The 19,976-nt window shown below is 41.6% G+C and overlaps 1 protein-coding gene across 2 annotated transcripts in view; it reads left to right on the plus strand.

Moving 5' to 3' along the window:
• Positions 1 to 19,976, plus strand: part of SPAG17 (sperm associated antigen 17) — a 285,936-nt gene that overhangs the window by 102,587 nt on the left and 163,373 nt on the right. For both annotated transcript variants that reach the window (XM_051857350.3, XM_051857351.3), the window contains 5 exons: positions 370 to 597; positions 693 to 911; positions 8,960 to 9,021; positions 9,634 to 9,747; positions 15,264 to 15,418. In XM_051857350.3, coding sequence (XP_051713310.3) covers positions 370 to 597; positions 693 to 911; positions 8,960 to 9,021; positions 9,634 to 9,747; positions 15,264 to 15,418 — 778 coding nt within the window. The remainder of the gene's footprint in view (positions 1 to 369; positions 598 to 692; positions 912 to 8,959; positions 9,022 to 9,633; positions 9,748 to 15,263; positions 15,419 to 19,976) is intronic.

Here is a 19,976-nt window from a genome sequence, read left to right on the forward strand (position 1 = left end):
TGGTAGACTCTGGTTTGAATTACAACAGCAGCAAAGAGTACTTTTGTTCAAAATGGCAAACTTTAAATATATTCAACCAGTATGGTATCCTAAAAGTTAGGCCAATGAACCTGGACATCTAATACTGATTAATCTGGGAAACAGTGTGGGAGCATTACTTTTATGTATTGACTATGTAGTTTTCTTCTTATTAGGTACCTTTGGTTATTGTTACCTACTGTGGCACCCATGTTTAAAGTCAGGGCAGCACCCACTATGGCTTGATTGCCTTGTCATTCTGGGAAACAGACCCCTGAGTGCCCCTCTGTCATCACCGCACCATGTTCTACTAAGAGCATTCCTAGAAGCATGGACCTTGCTTTCTTACAGAAGTTTTGAGCTGGAATGAAGTAGAACGGGCCTTCAAGGTGTTTACTTTTGAGAGCCTGAAACTTTCTGAGGTTGATGAAGCAGGGAAACTAAAGCCTTCTGGGATGATGTATGGCACAGATCCTGAGATGTTCAACATACCATGGGACAACCCTGCCAGGTTTGCTAAACAGATAAGGCAGCAGTATATCATGAAAATGAACATCCAAGAAGCCCAACAACAAACAGGTACACTACACAGAGGAAAAGAAAGACAGTCTTGACTTTTATGGTCATTGACTTTTCTAGTATTGTGTCTAACAGATGCTCTTTACACTGTCTAGATATTGAAATCAAAGACAGAATAATATTTATGGATCAGAATTGGTCAATGTATATACAACAATATGAGAATTATGGAGACCCTACAGATCCTACTCAGCCTGATACTGATAGTATGAAGTATTATGACTTCGATAATATGAAATCCTTAGACTATGAAAATAGAGAACTATCAGATCAGGAGACCAGCATGAAGACCCCACCCCAACCTGAATCTGTGGGTAAGTAAAAGTGTGTGTGTATGTGTGTTTGTAGACACTATTATAGAACACCTAAACAAGCAAACAAAAAGGTTTAAGTTGCATGATTTAAATGCTTGCCTACTTCAGTTAAAATTGTTTAATATCCAAGTTATTTGGTTAATTGAATTTTGTTACTGAGTGTTGTTATTCAGTAAATTCTCTTTATTTCAACACTTGTTAAGTGGTCTTATATTAGGACTATAGAGTATTGAAGCTTATTAGCCTAAACTTGTTTTGAGTTAAGTCATGCACAGCTGTGAGATGAATGTACTTAAAATATAAGCCTTTTGTTTCCCTGCTTATAACTTTTAATGAATCTCTACTGCTTGCAAAATAATTAATTGGCCTGCTTTCCATGTGTTTCCATTAGTGCTACTCTTTGCCTTTCATTCATTCAACCTGTGCTGCTGTTTCATCTGCACAGCCGGTGTTTCCAAGTCTCCTGCCTTTCCTCCACAATACTCTCACCTAGCATTCTCCTTTTGATTACAATTAGGTCAGTGTCACCTCCATGAAACCCTGTTAGATGAATCCATGGGCAAATGCCTCCCTTATCTTTCTTGTGGTCATAATCTGTAATTCCTTTATGGCATTAGTTATCATTTCCTAATTATGCCTATATAAGCCTATATAAATGCCTCATTAATATCATAGCTGTCATAAGGATGCTTATTTTTTTAAATATTATCATGTACTAGGCTATAAGACTGGTCTCAACAAATTTTCACAGGATCCGTGCTATACACAATATGTTCTCATACGACAGTGAAATTATGGTGGACATCTATTACAGAAAGATCGAGAAAAATCACCAAGCATTTCAAAATGAGGGTATATAATTCTATGTAACATATAAAAAAGAAAAGTCACAGTAGAAATTAGAAAATATATCAAATGGAAAGATGATAATATTGAGCATCAAAACTTATAAAATGTCTTCCAGTTCCACCCATTTTGCTTCAGATGACAGAATTCCATTCTTTACAGTTGATTAATATCCCATTTTTATATATACCACATTTTCTTTGTCTGTTTATTTGCTGCTGGCATCTAGGTGAGTCCATATCTTCTCTATCATATTACATTAAGTAAAATAAGCCAGACACAGAAAGACAAATGCCAAATTTTTTCAATAAAAAGTTGATCTGAATGCTAAATAGTGTTTACTAGAGGTAGGGAAGGGGTAAGACAGAGGGAGGTTGGATAATGGTTAGCAAAACACAGTAAGATAGAAGGAATATGTTCCAATGTTCCACAGCACTGAAAAACCTAGTGCTTATAATCTTAATAATGATTATTCCAAAAAATTAAAAAATAACTATTCCAGAAAATAGAATAGGTTATTTTTCTTGTCTCATTTTATGAAGCTAGTAGAAACTTCATAATAAAATTATAAATCAATTCAATCATGAACATAAATACAAAAATCATAAATAAAACAAAAAACAGCTCTAGTAAATAGACCATAAAATAATACATTGGGGTGGGCACTGTGGTTCAGCAGGCTAAGTTGCCACCTTGAGATGCCTACATATCATATCATAATTCAAGTTCAAGTCCAACTACTCCACTACAGATCTAGGTTCCTGCTAATTCACCTGGGAGGCAGTGGGTGAAGGTTCAGGTACTTGAATCCCTACCATCTACATGGCAGACCAAAATGGAGTTCCTGGCTCCTGGCTTCTGCCTGGCCCAGCCCCACCAGTTGTTGTGACCATTTGAGGAGTGAACCAGCAGATGGAAGCCCTCCCTCTCCCTCTCTCTCCCTCCCCTCCCTGCCTTTATTTATTTATTTGGAAGAGTTACACAGAGAGGAGAGGTAGAGAGAGAGAGAAGTCTTCCATCCTCTGGTTCACTCCCCAATTGGCCACAACGGCCAGAGCTGAGCCAATCTGAAGCCAGGAGCTTCTTCTGGATCTCCCACATGGGTGCAGGGGCCCAAGGACTTGGGTCATCTTCCACCTGATTTCCCAGGTGCGTTATCTGGGAGCCAGATTGCAAGTGGAGCACCAGGGTCTCGAACCATATGGGATGCCGGCAGTGCAAGCAGTGGCTTTACCTGCTATACCACAGTGCCAGCCCAAAATAAATAAATCTTTTAAAAAACATCATCACAAACAAGTTGCATTTCTAACAGAAGTAGAATGAAAATACATATATTGTAAAATAAATACAGTGTATCAGTTAACACAATGAGAAAAATCTGCTTAATAAATGCAGAAAAAACTATCACAGTTTATGGTGGGGAGGAATATTAGCAGACTAGAAATAGAGGGAAAAATCTCACAGTCTTATAAATGTTATTTTTAAAATTGCTGTGGCAGACTCTAAATGACAAGATTTTTTTAAAAGATTTTATTTATTTATTTGAGAGGCAGAGTTACAGACAGTGAGAGGGAGAAACAGAGAGAGAGGTCTTCCTTCCATTGGTTCACTCCCCAGTTGGCCACAACGGCCAGAGCTGCGCTGATCTGAAGCCAGGAGCCAGGAGCTTCTTCCTGGTCTCCCACATGGGTGCAGGCTCCCAAGGACTTGGGACATCTTCTTTTTTTTATTTATTTATTTATTTTTATTTTTTTGGTTAGGCGGAGTGGACAGTGAGAGAGAGAGACAGAGAGAAAGGTCTTCCTTTGCCATTGGTTCACCCTCCAAGGGCCACCGCGGCCGGCGCACCGCGCTGATCCGAAGCCAGGAGCCAGGTGCTTCTCTTGGTCTCCCATGGGCCATCTTCTACTGCTTTCCCAGGCCACAACAGAGAGCTGGATGGAAGAGGAGCAGCTGGGAGTAGAACTGGCGCCCATATGGGATGCCAGTGCCGCAGGAGGAGGATTAACCTACTGTGCCAAGGTGCCGGCCCCATAAATGAGAAAATTTAAAGCTGAAAGATTTCACTTAGAGACCAGGAGGATGTCCACTGTGAACTCTTGTGTTCAATACTGTGTTGAAGGTGCCGGCCCACTCCATAAGAAAAAAAGAAGAGACACTTCCAGCTCTCTGCTGTGGCCAGGGAAGGCAGTGGAGGTTGGCCCAAGTGCTTGAGCCCCTGCACCCACATGGGAGACCAGGAAGAAGCACCTGGCTCCTGGCTTCGGACTGGCGCTGCGCCGGCCGTAGCGGCCATTTGGGGAGGGAACCAACGGAAGGAAGACCTTTCTCTCTGTCTCTCTCTCTGTGTATAACTCTACGTGTCAAATAAAAAAAAAGAAAAAAGAAAAAAAAGAAGAGATAAAAGTGTAACATCTGAGTGTAAAAAAAATCAGTATTTCTAAATATTATATATAATACACCCAAAATGATCCACAAAGTAATATTAGAATTAATGTCATAATGTAATAAGGATGTTGTGATGGTTAAAGAATTCATATTAATGTCTGAGGTGCTTGAAGTTTTCTGTATAATTATTCAATATACCAAATATTATACTTTACCTTTTCCTATATGTGATACATCTCATAATTTTAAAAAGTACTGAAAAAAGCAAGTGATAAGTGCCACAGGAAATAGGTGTTGTCAGTATTGACAATGGACATCTTACCATTTTGATTTATCTACATGAGAATAGAAGAAGAATGAATCAATGGAATGGAGTTAGGGCACACCTGCTTTGCTCTTGGTAGATCAGACAGGTGAGAGAGGGGCAGAAGAGGAGGGAGACAACGTTAATTTAGTATTTACCTGCCCTCTTCTAAGCACTGTGCTAAGATGTGCTGTGTGTATTAACTAACACTTGAAGTAAATATCAAGACTAGGAGGAAGATACAATTATTTCAGTTCTACAGACAAGGAAACCAAGACTGAGAAAGGATACGTTAAGTTGCTCAACTTTACAAGTAGGAAGTGAGGCTAGAAACTGAGAGAGCTTCGTCAGGTGTGTCTTGGAGCTTCCTCCCTTAGCCGCTGGCAGCCTGTTTTCCAGCGATGGATAGATACCCTGCCTTTGTTGCATCGGGGTCTTCTGCCTTCCCAACAGCAGAGTCCCTATTTCTCTGACTTAATCTTACCGGTTAGCCTTGCTCACACACACAAAGTTCCTCTGAGTGTTAGTGGTACTCATGCGTCCTAAGTTAATACAAACGGATGAAAAAGAAGCCCCTTCAGGTTCCGATGGAGTCGGGCTGTGCTGGGAGAGATGTCAGCAAGGCCTGAGGGTTTTCTTTGTTTTCCTTTGTTTTGTCCTCTTTAAAGCAGCAGTTTTCCTCAGGCAACTTTTGCCACCTGGTGGTCAAACCACAGCCGATGTTCTGAATCCTGGTGGAGAGTAGTTATTACACAGCTTCCGAAGCCCTCAGGGCTGGAAATGCTACAGCGCGCACAGAGCATTCGAGAGGCCAGGCAGCCTTGAGGGCGGCCCCCACGAGTGTCAGCGCTTCCACGTGGAGTTTAGTGAGCTACACCCGGAAGTCGGCACGTTGCACAGGGGAGGATAGGCAGCTGAGCCTTGGCGGTTCGCTGCGACTGTCGTGTGCATACGAATTTGCGGTTGTTGTTGATCGTAGCATTTTTTTTTTCTCCTAACTCTGAATCAGGCTGGATTTAAAGGCAGCCCCTTTAGTTATCTTTAAACAAAGTAGAAATCTCTCATGTATTTCCTGCACGACCGTATAAAAGCCTGGTTCCTGGACATGAAGGGTTGAGTGTGTGTGCTTTGCTTAACCAAATACTGGGTTTCCATCTGAGACTGTTTTTGGTTTTTGTCCTTGACAGGGCCTATTGGATATTTATGAAAAACCCGAGAGTTGATAACCGTGAGGCTGTAGGTTTGGATGTGCCCTTTATGCTTGTTGGGTGTTTTTTTAATAAAGTAACTGCTTTGCAGAGGGATCTTGTTATCTCTAAAGTAAAACAGATTAGGAAAGCTGTTTTTCAAAGGGATGAGAAAGCATCCATTTCCAGATGTGTCAAAAACTACTGAATCACACTGTCAGAGGATTATGCGGTTGAAGGCAGAAATCAGAAAGGAAGAAAAAAGTGATTTTTATCCTACTATTAAATGAATAGTTCAGATTAGCTTCAGAATGTTCTTTCCTTTGACAAAATAAGTGATGCACAGTGTTTTAGAACATGTTTTCTACACTGGGTACTTTTTTTCTGCAGGCTCCATAGCCTCAGGAGGGAATATCAAATCTCCCGGAAATCTTGCAGCCCACAGAATAGAATAATTTTTATTCCACAGATTTCATATCAGTTGCTTCAAGGTCACATGGGACATCATGGTCTATTTAGAGTTATAGTTGGCCTGCGTTTTCTCTTGAGTGGATATATTTATATACATACTGAACTGAATTGACTTGATAGTTTTCCTCTAAATCAAAATAGAACATCCGTGCTGTCACCTTCACCAGATCAAGGCAAGCTGGAACTAGTAGCAAAAAGCACGTAAGTAGCTATGTTCCCTAAATACAGAACACATTGACCTATCCTTGATAGGAGGAATTAACTACTCACTCCAAGAAGCCCAGGTATGGTTCTCTTTGCCACGGAATAAAAAGTTAAATCTTGTGCTTATCCCCAAAATAAGCTTTGGTTATGGATTTTCTTCCACATTTATATTCTGTCTCTATGGCTCCATATTCATTTCCAGTTTTGATATATAATGAAGGTTTCTCTTGTTTCTATATATTTATCAAATTTCTACCAGGTGTTCAGCACTCAGGGTACTTCAAAGAAAAGCAGGTAATTTTGTTTTTAAAGATGCATTTTATTTATTTGAAGGGCAGAGTTACAGAGAGAGAGAGAGACAGAGAGAGAGGTCTTCCATCTGCTGGTTCACTCCCCAGATGGCCGCAGTGGCCAGGGCTGGGCCAGGCTAAAGCTAGGAGCCAGGAGCTGCATGTGGGCAACTTCTGCTACTTTCCCAGGCACATGAGCAGGGAACTGCCAGGACTTGAACCAGTGCCAGTATGGGATGCTGTCATTGCCGGTGGCAGTTTAACCTATTACACCACAACACCAACCCCAGTAAGATATTTTCTACTCTCCAAGAATTTACACTTAAGATGAATAGAAAGAACATAAACAAAGAAATAGTCTTTGGTACAGATGAATGCTGTGATTAAAAATAAACTGGAAGTGGAGGGATCGCGGTGCTGTGGTGTAGCAGGGAAAGCCGCTGTCTGAACTGCCAGCATCCCATATGGATGCTGGTTTGAGTCCCAGCTGCTCCACTTCCGATCCAGCCCTCTGTTATGGCCTGGGAAAACAGTAGAAGATAGCACAAGTCCTTGGGCCCCTGCACCTGTGTGGGAGACCTGGAGGAAGCTCCTGGCTCCTGGCTTCGGATCAGCTCAGCTCTGGCCATTGTAGCCATCTGGGGAGTGAACCAGAGGATGAAAGATTTTCTCTCTCTCTCTCTCTGCCTTTGCCTCTGCCTCTCTATAGCTCTGCCTTTCAAATAAATAAATAAATCTTTAAAATAAATAAATAAATAAGTAAAGCAGGGGCCAGTACTGTGGCACAGCAGGTTAAGCCGCCACCTGTAGCTCTGGCATCCCATATGGGTACCATTTCCAGTCCTGGCTGCTTCACTTCTGATCCAGCTCCCTGCTAACACACCTGGCTGGAAAAGGAGCAGAAGATGGTCCAAGTACTTGGGCCCATGTTCCCATGTGGGAGACCCAGATGCAGCTCCTGCCTCCTGACTTCAACCTGTCCAGCTCTGGCTGTTACGGCCATTTTGGGAGTGAACCAGCAGATCGAAGATTGATTCTCTCTCTCTCTCTCTCTCCCATCTCTCGCTCTCTTTCTGTAACTGCCTTTCAGTTTAAAAATAATAAAGCAGAAAAGAAGCACATTGCTCTTGAGAAGGTGACACTTGAGCAACAACGTGATTGAAGCAAGAGTTTAAAACAACTGAATATCTAAAAATCAAAGTAGGGCAGATAGACGGAAAACAATGACAAAGCCCTCAAGATACAGCAAGCAGGCCAGTCTGTCTGGAGCACTATGAGCAAGGGAGAATGAATGAGACACATGTGGGGAGCTGGGCTGGAGCCACTTTCAATACAACTTTGCAGGACCAAATCTGCAGTTACTGTAAGGGTAGAAGATGCCAGGTTGGTGCTGCTATGCAGCAGCATGGGACTGTGTTCCCACAAGGTCTGCCCTCCCATTCGCACTCAACAGCTTTGGTCAGGTTTGAACCATACTATATACTCTCTCTATTTCACTACCACAGGAGCAGATTACAGGCTGAGATATTCACAGTAGAGATGTCTGTTTTTCTATCTTAAACTTATCATGGAACTCTTTTTTTTTTTTTTCCTTGGTGGCATGCAAGTCAACAACGTTAACTGTTTCCTCCCAGTGCATTCACAGAGATGATTGCTTCTAAGCCAAGACAGATATCAGAATCCCATTAATCACAGAATGATATTCTTTGGTCACAAGGAAAACTGGTGTGCATGATTCATCCACGGCGCCATACTGTGGAGTCCAGCTACCCGTTCATTTGTTAATGTAACTCACTTTCATCATACTCCACCTGTAAATTTGAAGGTGTTCCGTGAATACTGTTCAAATTAATAAATGATTAATAAATGGAAGAAGAGCTCTGCGGAATGGTGAAATGGCATTATTTTCTCATAGGAGGCATTTTTATCCGGTAGTTCTGCTTCTCATACATCCTTCCTATACACCCCTTCCCATAGCTACCAGATAAGACCTATAGAAATTTGAAAAGATCTTGCAATGGTCACCAGCACAAGAAGATATGTAGTGAGCAGTCGATTTACTTTAATCATTCCCTTGCTGGAAGTGAGTGATGTATAGTCTGAAAGCAGAATGCATGATATGATTTAAGAATATAAGAAGCTGGGTTATTTTCAAAGCGTTTCGTATAAATTTTCTAGCTAAGCACTGATTTAGGATTATTGACACAAACACCTTTTTTGGAGGCACTAGACATGCCTTTCAGGAATTACCTTTTCAGCACAGAAACATAGATCATATGGGCAACAAAAAGGCACAGGACTGACCAAGGCAAGAACAAAGCCCGAACACAACTGGATGTTGGTGTCTTTGATTTACAGAGCAGACCAGGAACAATGAGATCAAAGATGAAGCAGTCACAACGGCTGATTCTCTTGAAAAGGTAAGGAATTATTTTCCTAAAAGTGTAGATGACAAGTAAGATGATCTGAGAAAACCATGACCCAGATTGAGAAATACTCAAAAAAAGAAAGAAAAAAGAAAGAAAGTCGGGGGGTGGGGGGAGCACTTAGAAGGAGAATGCTGATGTTACAGGCGAGGGATCACTCAGACATCCCCAGGCCAGCTCCAGCTGGAGAGAAAGGAGTTAATTTTACTAGCCGGTTTAAGCAAACCATCCCAGCTCCATGCTCCTCTAGACAGTGGGGCTTGGCAGCCGCACGAACACCTGCTGACCATACAGCCATGCAGGACTAACGTCGTCTTGAAGTGAGTTCAGAAAACCTTTCTATAATTGCTAACAGGACTCAGAAGAGTATAACCTAACAATAAAAATATTTAGATTATGTTGCCCATAAAAAAAAAAGTCAAAGGCGTCCTCTTTCTGGCAGCAGGGATCCTAAAATGTTGCCATATGGATTTATACATATGCAGATTTCCCCAATTAGGTGGAGCGCATGCTAGTTTGTTGACGCAGTCCAAGAGGGCTCCAGTTGGACTTAAACATATTAAAGCTGAAATTTTTGTGTGTGTGTGTGTTTTTTTTTTTTTTTAGAAACCCAAGAAGCTGATGGTGGAAGCAGATTTAGAGGACATAAGGAAAACGCAGCAGCGCAGTCTAATGGACTGGAGTTTCACGGAACATTTTAAACCAAAAGTACTGCTCCAGGTATTTATGGGCTGTGATCCTCCAGGAGACGGTCGGACAGGGGCTGGGGAGCTGTGCTGTGACGTAGAACAGTTCACTTCTAGGTCACTCTCTCAGATCTAGTTCAGATCAATATTCTCTGGTACTTCAGTAATAAAAAAATGAGTTTAGTCCCAGGTTGAGCTATGCATTCCTAGGAAATCTCCTACATGATGTAAAATATACTTTACAAAAGCATGCTTTTTTTATTTTTATATTTTAGAATGAGCTAACTTTTTTTTTTTTGACAGGCAGAGTTAGACAGTGAGAGAGAGACAGAGAAAAAGGTCTTCCCTCCACTGGTTCACCCCCGCAAGTGGCCTCTATGGCCTGAACTGCACCGATCCGAAGCCAGGGGCCAGGTGCTTCCTCCTGGTCTCCCACATGGGTGCACGTGCCCAAGCACTTGGGCTATCCTCTACTGCCTTCCCAGGCCACAGCAGAGAGCTGGACTGGGAGATTTGCAACCGGGACTAGAACCCAGTGCCCATATGGGATGCCAGTGCTGCAGGTGGAGGATTAGCCAAGTGAGCCATGGTGCCAGCCCCCAAAAGCATGCTTTTAGAAAAACTTAAAAAAAAAAAACCTGCTGCATGTATTTTGTCTAAAAAAGTAAGATTTTATTGGAAAGCAATCTTATTTTCCCCTATATTGCCCATCGATTCTATGTAGTGTTCATTACATTTCATGGTATTTTTTGTTTCAGTCAACAAGTCAGTTAAAACTGTAATAGCTAACATTTATTGAGTGTTTACCATGTGCTTGACAATGACTGATATGTATTATTAGCTCATTTAGTCCTCATGATAATCCTATGAAGTACAAACTGTTTAAATAGTAAGAAATTAAAGCACCTTGACCAATAATGACTTTTCCCCAAGGTCACATGGTTGCTAAGTGAGAAGACACCCCAAAGTTTCTGCTCTTAACTATTATGCAAAATAACAAATAATACTAAAACTAACTCCTCCTGTTGTTTTCAGATTTATATACAAACTGGCACTTTTTTGTTCTTTTATCTGAATTTTACTTTTATCAAATTTTTTCTTTTTTTTTTAAGATTTTATTTATTTATTTGAAAGTCAGAGTTACACAGAGAGAGAAGAGGCAGAGAGAGAGAGAGAGAGAGGTCTTCAATCCGTTGGTTCACTGCCCAAATGGCTGCTATGGCTGCAGCTGCGCCAATCCGAAGCCAGGAGCCAGGTGCTTCTTCCAGGTCTCTCACATGGGTGCAGGGGCCCAAGGACTTGGCCCATCTTCTACTGCTTTCCTGGGCTATAGCAGAGAGCTGGACAGGAAGTAGAGCAGCCAGGTCTCTAGCCGGCGCCCATATGGGATGCCGGTGCTTCAGGCCAGGGCATTAACCCACTGCGCCACAGCGCCGGCCCCTCAAAGCTTTTCTCAAGATGTATTTGAAAGGCAGAGTGACAGAGAGGGTGGGGAAGCAGAGAGAGAGAAAGAGAGAGCCAGAGATCTTTCTTCTTCCATTGGTTCATTCTGCAAATGGCCACAATGGACAGGGCAAGGCCAGACTGAAGCTAGGATCCAGGAACTCCACCTGCCTGATTCTTTGGTTTTTAATGAGTGGCTACTATGAAATTTAGAATTACACCTGTGGCTCACATTCATAGCTCGTCCTCTATTTCTGTTGGGCAGCATTGGTTTCGACTTTACAGGGTTCTCTTTCTGCAATGCACTTCCCTCTCAGAGGTGTCTTGGAACCCAGGGGTCTCCTTTGGTAAATAACCACTCTCCCTTCTGTTGCAGTGAAGGGCAGGTAGCAGCAGCCTGGCTAGAGCCATTTCAGGATCTCGGAGGCCTACCTGCCTCTTAGAAACACTTTAATCTCTCTCTTTTCAGTGCCACCTTCACTCTGATTCCAGAGGTACCTAGTACCCTCATTTCCTGTGCTTTTCTACGTTTTCACATTGATTCTGACTGATGTCTCCTAAGCTGAATCTCGAAATTTGGCTTTGTATGTTCTGTTGTCAATTACTGGTCAGCTCTGAGCTTTCCAGCTCCTAAAATTTTGTTGTCATTGTATACTCTCCTGTGACCTTCAACTTTTCAATTTAAAAAAAATTAATAATCTTACTGGATTTTTTTATTGTTGTTTTTGGTGAGCACTAGGGCATGCATGTGCTTAATCTTCCATGTTTAACTGGAAGTTCATTTCAGATTTTGTTTCAGTCTGACTCCATCCTCACCCTGCCGTGAAGCTACACTTTTCAAGGCCATCAGTAGTCACTGCCTCGCCCACTCTAACGGACATTCCGTCTTGCTTCATCTCCCCTCACCATTTAGCCTTCCAGGTTGGACCACTTTCCTCGAAGCACTCCTCACTCTTGGCTTCCAAGACTCTGTAATAAGCTCTTCCTCGGTGCTTTATTTGGAAGTTGTTGACTTCTCTGGCCACCCAGTATTTAAATATGAAAGAGTTTTAATAGATTTTATTTTTTTATTTTTATTTTTTTGACAGGCAGAGTTAGAGAGAGAGAGAGACAGAGAAAGGTCTTCCCTCCACTGGTTCACCCCCCAAATGGCCGCGATGGCCGGCACACTGTGCCAATCTGAAGCCAGGAGCCAGGTGCTTCTCCTGGTCTCCCATGGGATGCAGGGCCCAAGCACCTGGGCCATCCTCCACTGCACTCCCGGGCCACAGCAGAGAGCTGGCCTGGAAGAGGGGCAACCAGGACAGAATCTGGTGCCCTGACCGGGACTAGAACCCAGGGTTGCTGGCGCCGCAGGCGGAGGATTAGCCTAGTGAGCCACTGCACTGGCCAATGTCAAAGAGTTTTGAGGCTCAACACTGGAGCACTTTTCTCTCCTCTGTAAACACTGTCTTTTGATGATTTCATCTATTTTGTACTGTACAATGCTGAAGACACTTAGATAAAATTCCCTCTCTCCTGAAATCCACATTAATACTTAAGTCCAAATTCTATGTGAATTCATGATAGGTACCTCAAATTTAGTATCCCACACGAAGGTCAGAATTCTCACACCTAAGTGTATTTACCATGATGTCCATCTCAGAAAATGTGAGCATCTTTCGATTGCTAAATCAAAAAGGCTAAGAGTTACCCTTTACTCCAGCCTTCTTTTTATCCCTTCTATCTGACCCATCATCAATGCTCATATCTGAAGGATCCACCTCCAAATATTTCTTTAAGCTCTTCTGCATCTCTTCTGCCACTGCTTTCATCTAACTACCAGCTCTCATTCTACCATAAGAGCCTAATCATCAGCCTGTTTCCACTCTTGCCCTGTTCCAAACCATTCTCTACTTAACAAATATCCCACCAATTTCATCAACTAAGCCATAACCTCTCTGAGCTCCACATGATGTATAAAAGTCTTCATCAAATTTAAGAGGAAGATCTTATCTATCTCCTTCCTTTTTGTTTCCCCTATACCCTTTCACACTGCCTGGAACACAGGTACTCATTTTAATGAAATAATATACAACTAATGAGATCAGCAATATTAATATAGATTAAAGGAGAAAAGTCAGTTTAAAAAAAGAGGAGGTATGCTATGAAAACTTTTCAGGCATTCAGAACAACTATAGCTATGGGAAACTTAGTGCTTTGTTTCCTAGCAGACAAATAAAATATGGCAACACAAAGATTATGGAGCTCTTATTGTCTAATTGAATGAAGGATTTATGTTCATCATAAATAAACACATTGGTTTTCTTGGTTTATAGTCTAAAAGGAATTTGTCTCTCAACAAAAATTATTACGTAATGGTTGGGACCCTACACAGCAATCTTTTTAATGCAAAGATTTTCACCACATGTATGTTGGCTCTCAGGGAACAGACATAAAAATTTAAGTGCCACTCCATAAAGACACTCATATAGGGGACTTGATTGGGGAAAATAAATGCATTATTTTGGTTCTTCTATCAAGCCAGAGTTGAAAGCACAAGTAAAACAACTGTTTTTGAACATAATATGTAATTCCATGCCTTCAGATTACTCCAAATCGGTAAAAAAAACAACAGCAACCTGCATCAGACTGATCCTGAAAACAATAGCGGAAGTCCACTGCTGTCGAATTTATTTTCCTATGGAGAGTGTCCTTACTATTGATTGACAGTGACATGGAAACAGGATAAGCAGTTGCTCACTGTGCCCCTCTTTGGTAGCTGCCATTGCAGTACATGCAGAGGGTGATATGTTTTAAGAAAAGGAAAAGCTGGGCGCATACCATAGTGTAATAGCCTAAGCCTCTGCCTGGGGTGCCAGCATCCCATATGGGTGCCAGTTCAAGTCCTGGCTGCTCCACTTCTGATCTAGTTCTCTGCTGATGGCCTGGGAAAGCAGTAGAAGATGGCCCAAATCCTTGGGCCCCTGCATCTGCATGGGAGACCCAGAGGAAGCTCCTGGCTCCTGGCTTCAAATCAGCTCGGTTCCAGCCATTGCAGCCATTTGGGGAGTGAACCAGTAGATGGAAGACCTTTGCTTCTGTCTGTCCCTCTCTCCATCTGTAACTCTACCTCTCAAATAAATAAATAAATCATAAAAAAAAAAAGAAAAAGAAAAAAAAAGTTGGAAGACAAGTAGAAACAATGTGTGTCAGAAAGACCTCTCAGCTGGGGTCAGTTTGGTAGATAAAGTGGAGAGCATTCTGTGGAATACAAAAGATTAAAAGACAACAGAACCCTGGCCCCAGGACTTAAAAATTCCGTTTTTCTGGACACATCCTGATTCTCTCTCAGCCCCAATTTATGCTGAAAAACGATAGCGCTAATACTTTGAGGTGGGAAAAGTAATCATACCTATTTTATTAGTCTTCTCAGGCAGCCACAACAAAATACCACAGAGTTCTAACAGTTCTGGAAACTGAAAGTGTGAGCTCTGGGTGCCAACATGGTTACATTCTAGAGCATGTGGGTATATGGGTAGAGAAACAAAGAGAGGAGAGCGAGAGGCCGGGGGGGGGGGGGGACAAGATCTCTGGTGCCTCTTTTTGTAGGGACATTAAATCCATCATGAAGACCTCAGCTTCATGAATTCATCTAAACCCATTTGCCTCCCAAATACCCCATCTCCAAACACTGTTATACTGGGGGAAGTCTTCACCGTGTAAGTCTGGAGGGGAGAAGACACAATTTAATCCATTGTCTGAGCTTTGTAACAATGATAAAATAAGATGATCTATATGAAAACATGGAAAGTGCTAGACAACAAATGGCTTGACTTGGTTGTTCTACCAGTCTTAATGAAGAACACTTGTATCAAATGCCGCTCCATGCCTGGAGCCTAGGATTAGTCTTTGTATGAGAAATGCTGAAATGCCCCCCCCCAAACATACACCATTTTTGCTCTCACCATCTAGTATTCGGGAAAGCATCCTCTGGGGGCCCCAACTTGACTCACAAAGTAGAGGTGAGGGAAGAAGAAAAGAGATGCCAAGAAATGAGAAATGCCCTGGAAGGAGACCCTTTTCTGGGGGAACAAAAGATAACATTGCAGTTATTTTTATTTTCAGGTTCTTCAAGAAGCCCACCAACAATATAAATGTGTTGATTCTTATTACCACACCCAAGACAACACTTTACTTTTAGTCTTTCATAATCCAATGAATGCACAACGCCTGCATTGTGAATATTGGAATGTTATCCTTCACTCCAATGTTGGATTCAGGTAACCAATTTACATAGCTGAGTTAATTAAATTGTTGGCTCTGTTAATTACATAGTTACTTAGGTTTTAGTTGCTTAGCCTGAAAAAGGTGTTTCAAATCAATGAAAACATTTTTGTCTGCTGTGTACTGGGCACCTTGATAAGCATTCAAACTATACCAATAAGGAAAACAGTTGTCATTCTTGACAACATGGAATCTACTAGAGGTGTTATTAAATTACGTCAAATTCATTTAGGCACCAATAAGACTGCTTCTGAAAGATTTCAAGCAGCAACTACAAAACATGACACTATGCCTGATGGTTTGAGGGAATTCCAAAGACTAACATAACAACACAATACCCAGGTTTCCAGCAAACTGAAAACACTAAGAATCCATAGAGTTTTGCTCTTTGAAGCTCTTTAGTTATTTCTTGTTCTCTTACAACATTGCTTTCTCTCCTCATTAGTAACAAGTATTTCATTATTAATTCAACAATGCATTAATGTGTATTCACCATTTATTATTCATATAGTGATTTTTAGTATTAAGAAATTCAGAAATATGCCATGGATTTACAGAATAGTTAATTGGGAGAACAGGTTCTGTACAGACACATACGCACACATTTTAAAGTCAGAGGATGATCTTTTTCAAATAATGTATATAGTAAGTGTGCCAATATATACCTTGAACTTTTTTTCAAGTTAATAGAAACAAGTCTTTATTAAGTACTTTTAATATCAGAAAAATAAAACTCTTATAATTCTCTTTACAGCAAATATATAATATCAGTGCTTTGGCCATCTTAAGTTAAAGGCCCTTTATCATAAAATGTATGGCTTTAAACTTTACTCAAATTGAATTTATAATCTCTATGACTTCCCTACATGTACATAACAAAAGAGTGTAGTAAAATTAGCAAATACTAAACTATATTGATAATTTATCATTCTTAGTTTGTGGTTTTTAGAAACAGTACACACACCTAATATATGTAGATTCTTTGGCTTATTAGTTGCAGTGTACAATGCAACAAAATACAAAATACATGCTTGGTGAACATTCATTCATATCTACAAGACAGCAGCTAGAGATTAGGTTTCAATACTGACATTTAATTATCCTACAAGCATTACATCATAATAATCTTTAATTGTGTTTTTGTTTTCATTAGCAGTAATTCCATTTTTCATTTCTTTTTTGGTCTTATTTGCTGACTGGAATCTCCAATGTAATTTTGAGGGGCCATCCTTCTCTGGTTTCAGACATTAAGGGAATTGTTTTGACTATTCAACAATTAACTTTTTTACATTAAGATTTACATAATTCACTATTGGTTTGTTTTTTTTTTTGTTTTTTGTTTTGTTTTTTTTTTTTTTTTTTTGACAGGCGGAGTGGACAGTGAGAGAGAGAGAGAGACAGAGAGAAAGGTCTTCCTTTGCCGTTGGTTCACCCTCCAGTGGCCGCTGTGGCCGGCCCACCAGGCTGATCCAATGGCAGGAGCCAGGTACTTATCCTGGTCTCCCATGCGGGTGCAGGGCCCAAGCACTTGGGCCATCCTCCACTGCACTCCCTGGCCACAGCAGAGAGCTGGCCTGGAAGAGGGGCAACTGGGACAGAATCCGGTGCCCCGACTGGGACTAGAACCTGGTGTGCCGGCGCCGCAAGGCGGAGGATTAGCCTAGTGAGCTGCGGCACCGGCCGACTATTGGGTTTAAAAATGGTAGCTAGTGGCCAGCGCCGCGGCTCACTAGGCTAATCCTCCGCCTGCAGAGCCGGTACCCTGGGTTCTAGTCCCGGTTGGGGTGCCAGTTCTGTCCCGGTTGCTCCTCTTCCAGTCCAGCTCTCTGCTGTGGCCTGGGAGTGCAGTGAAGGATGGCCCAGGTCCTTGGGCCCTGTACCCGCATGGGAGACCAGGAAGAAGCACCTGGCTCCTGGCTTCGGATCAGTGCAGCGCATCGGCTGCAACACACAGGCTATAGCGGTCGTTTGGGGGATGAACCAATGGAAAAAGGAAGACCTTTCTCTCTGTCTCTCTCTCTCTCTCTCTCTCACTGTCTAACTCTGCCTGTCAAAAAAATAAAATAAAATAAAATAAAGGTAACTAGTTTACTCTTGACAATTAATCATAGATAATTCATCAAATTATTCTGCATGAATTTAAGTGTTTATTTTTTCTTTAATCTGCTAAATTTCATTAATAGATATTCTAATAATGAAACAAACTTGCATTCCTTGGATAAACCAAAGTTGTTCAGTATGTTATTTTATTTTTTAACTTAATATTTAATTTTCTGAGTAACTTATTTTTTAACTTACATTGCAGTCAAAGGCCTACTGCTCCACAAAATAAAGAATTCAGCAAATAAAAAGTAAAAGACCAAGGTCAGTGGGAAAATAGGCAAAGGTTATAAACAATAATCAAATAAGAAGACGTTCAACTTACACAAAGTAAATTTTAAAGTAGGCACAAAATGATCACAACTATTGTAGTGTAGTATATTATTTCATTTAGTAAGTTTTCAATGCTTTCTTCTTTCTCTTCTCCTTCAGGAATCACTATGTTTGTTCATTTATTGGTATTCTACAGTCTATGTAGGCTTCCTTTGTTCTTAATTGTTTTTTCCTTATTTTTGTCTAGATGTGTAATTTCAAAAGTCTCATTCTTCAGATCAGAAGTTTTTTTCCTCCGCTTGGTCTGTTCTGCCACTGAAGCTCTCAACTGCATTTCTTATTGTTTATTTATTGTTGATTGACATTCTCAGCTCCAAAATATGTTTGTTTTTTAACGATTTCTACCTCCTTACTGAATTTTTCATTCAGGCCTTTTATCGTTTGCCCCATTTCATTAAACTGTCTCTGTATTATCTTGCATCAAATTGAGTTTCCTTAGGATCATTATTTTGAATTCTATTTCTGGCATTGTATAGATTTCCCTCAGATCATTATCTATTTCTGGAGAACTATTGTCTTCTTTTGCAAGGTGTCATGCTTCCTTGCTTCTTCTTGTTTCCTGTGTCCTTATGTTGCCATCTGCACGTCTGATATAAATATAATAGTCCCTTCTTTATAAAGTAGATTTTCTTAGAAAATAGTTGGGGTTTTTTGTTTTGCTTTTTTAAAGTAGGAATATAGGGCATCACTTGGCTTGTTGCTTTGACTTTGGTTCTGGATGAGCCTAAAAGTGTAAATTCTGAATGATTTTTTTGGCTTTAATCAATATTAGCATTATCTGTAAGTGCCAAAGTTGTCTCGTGTTCAGCAGTTCATGGAACTTTAAAGTGAATGTGGGCTTCTTAGAGTATGTATTATATATCTTCAGTCCCCAGAAAGATGAGAGTTGAGTGTCAGTCACTCTAGGGTTTGTGATGGCCAGAGCCTCCTTCTTGGTGGTAAGGGACACAGAGGAGGCTGTCTCTTTGACCCACTGAGTAAATCTAAGTGATGCTATGGCAGTGGCTCTAGGAATGTACGATGTAGACGAGACCTTCCTCGGGTCCCGATTAGAGAATGTGACTGGTGTTAGGACATAGAGCAGCAAAAGCACTAGTCCCAGAACTGAGAGATCTGGAGGGACGTTGTTCCCATCCTACAGGGTGACTGCAAGGTTTCCTGGGGATTTTAAACTTGCAGGAGTGGGTCTGGAGAGGTATAATGCAGGCAGGTTCTTCTTTACGCCCTGCAGGGTACATTCCAGTGAGTCCAAGGAATCCAGTAGTCAGCAACTTGGTGCTGCAGGATTCAGTGGGATTGTTACCCAGGTCTAACAGGGTGAAAGCTGGTTCTATTGGGCCTTGTAGACTGGTAGCCACCAGTTTAACCCGGAAAAATGCAGACAGAGCTCTCCAGATACCACAAATCAGTTTGAGTCACTATTCAGGTTGTTACACCAACATTGACGATCTCAAATCTGCAAGACACAGGTGGAACTGTCCTGAGTTTCCACACAGCATTCAAGGGTGATGCTGGAGCTTATTCCCTGGGCTCCCAGCACCATAACCTGTTCTCTGTTCTTGCCCTCTCACATTTTTATGGGCTTATGCTAGTGCTTGCACCAGTAAGGCAAGGGGAATCCCCCTACCTCATACTGAGTGGGCAAGTGTGGCTCCATGTCTTATGCCTACAACATCTACAGCTGAAAGGCACTGGGGGTCCACTCTCCACCCTGAAAAGTGGCCTCTCACTGGCTCCAGTATCTTCTGGTAGCAGCAGGGCTGCCAGCTCTCTCCTAAGGCAGAACAGAGTTCAGTAGTAGCTGTACAACAACAAATTAGAGTCTGACACTTTGGGAAGAGGGAGGCAAAGTTGGTTTGCTTTTCAGAGCAAAGTCGTCTGCTAGATCCCAGGCAGCTGTCTAAGTTGTACTTGAAGTCAGTGAGGACTGGGAATTCTCCCAAAGTCAGGACTGCTAGTCTGTATTGCTGGCAGGGGCCATGCTGCCTTCTTACTTTTTCCGGTAAGATGGCATTCCCCAGCTAGAGCAGGTGGCATAGGAGCTGCAGCTGCCAGCAGTGGTGGCGTGTCTGTCCTCTCTCTCTGCTGGCTTACAGAGTCTCCACGCTGTTCCATCACTTC

The sequence above is a fragment of the Oryctolagus cuniculus genome, chromosome 7 (assembly GCF_051225735.1).
Source record: "Oryctolagus cuniculus isolate XC-2025 breed Fujian yellow rabbit chromosome 7, ASM5122573v1, whole genome shotgun sequence".
Taxonomy (NCBI): domain Eukaryota; kingdom Metazoa; phylum Chordata; class Mammalia; order Lagomorpha; family Leporidae; genus Oryctolagus; species Oryctolagus cuniculus.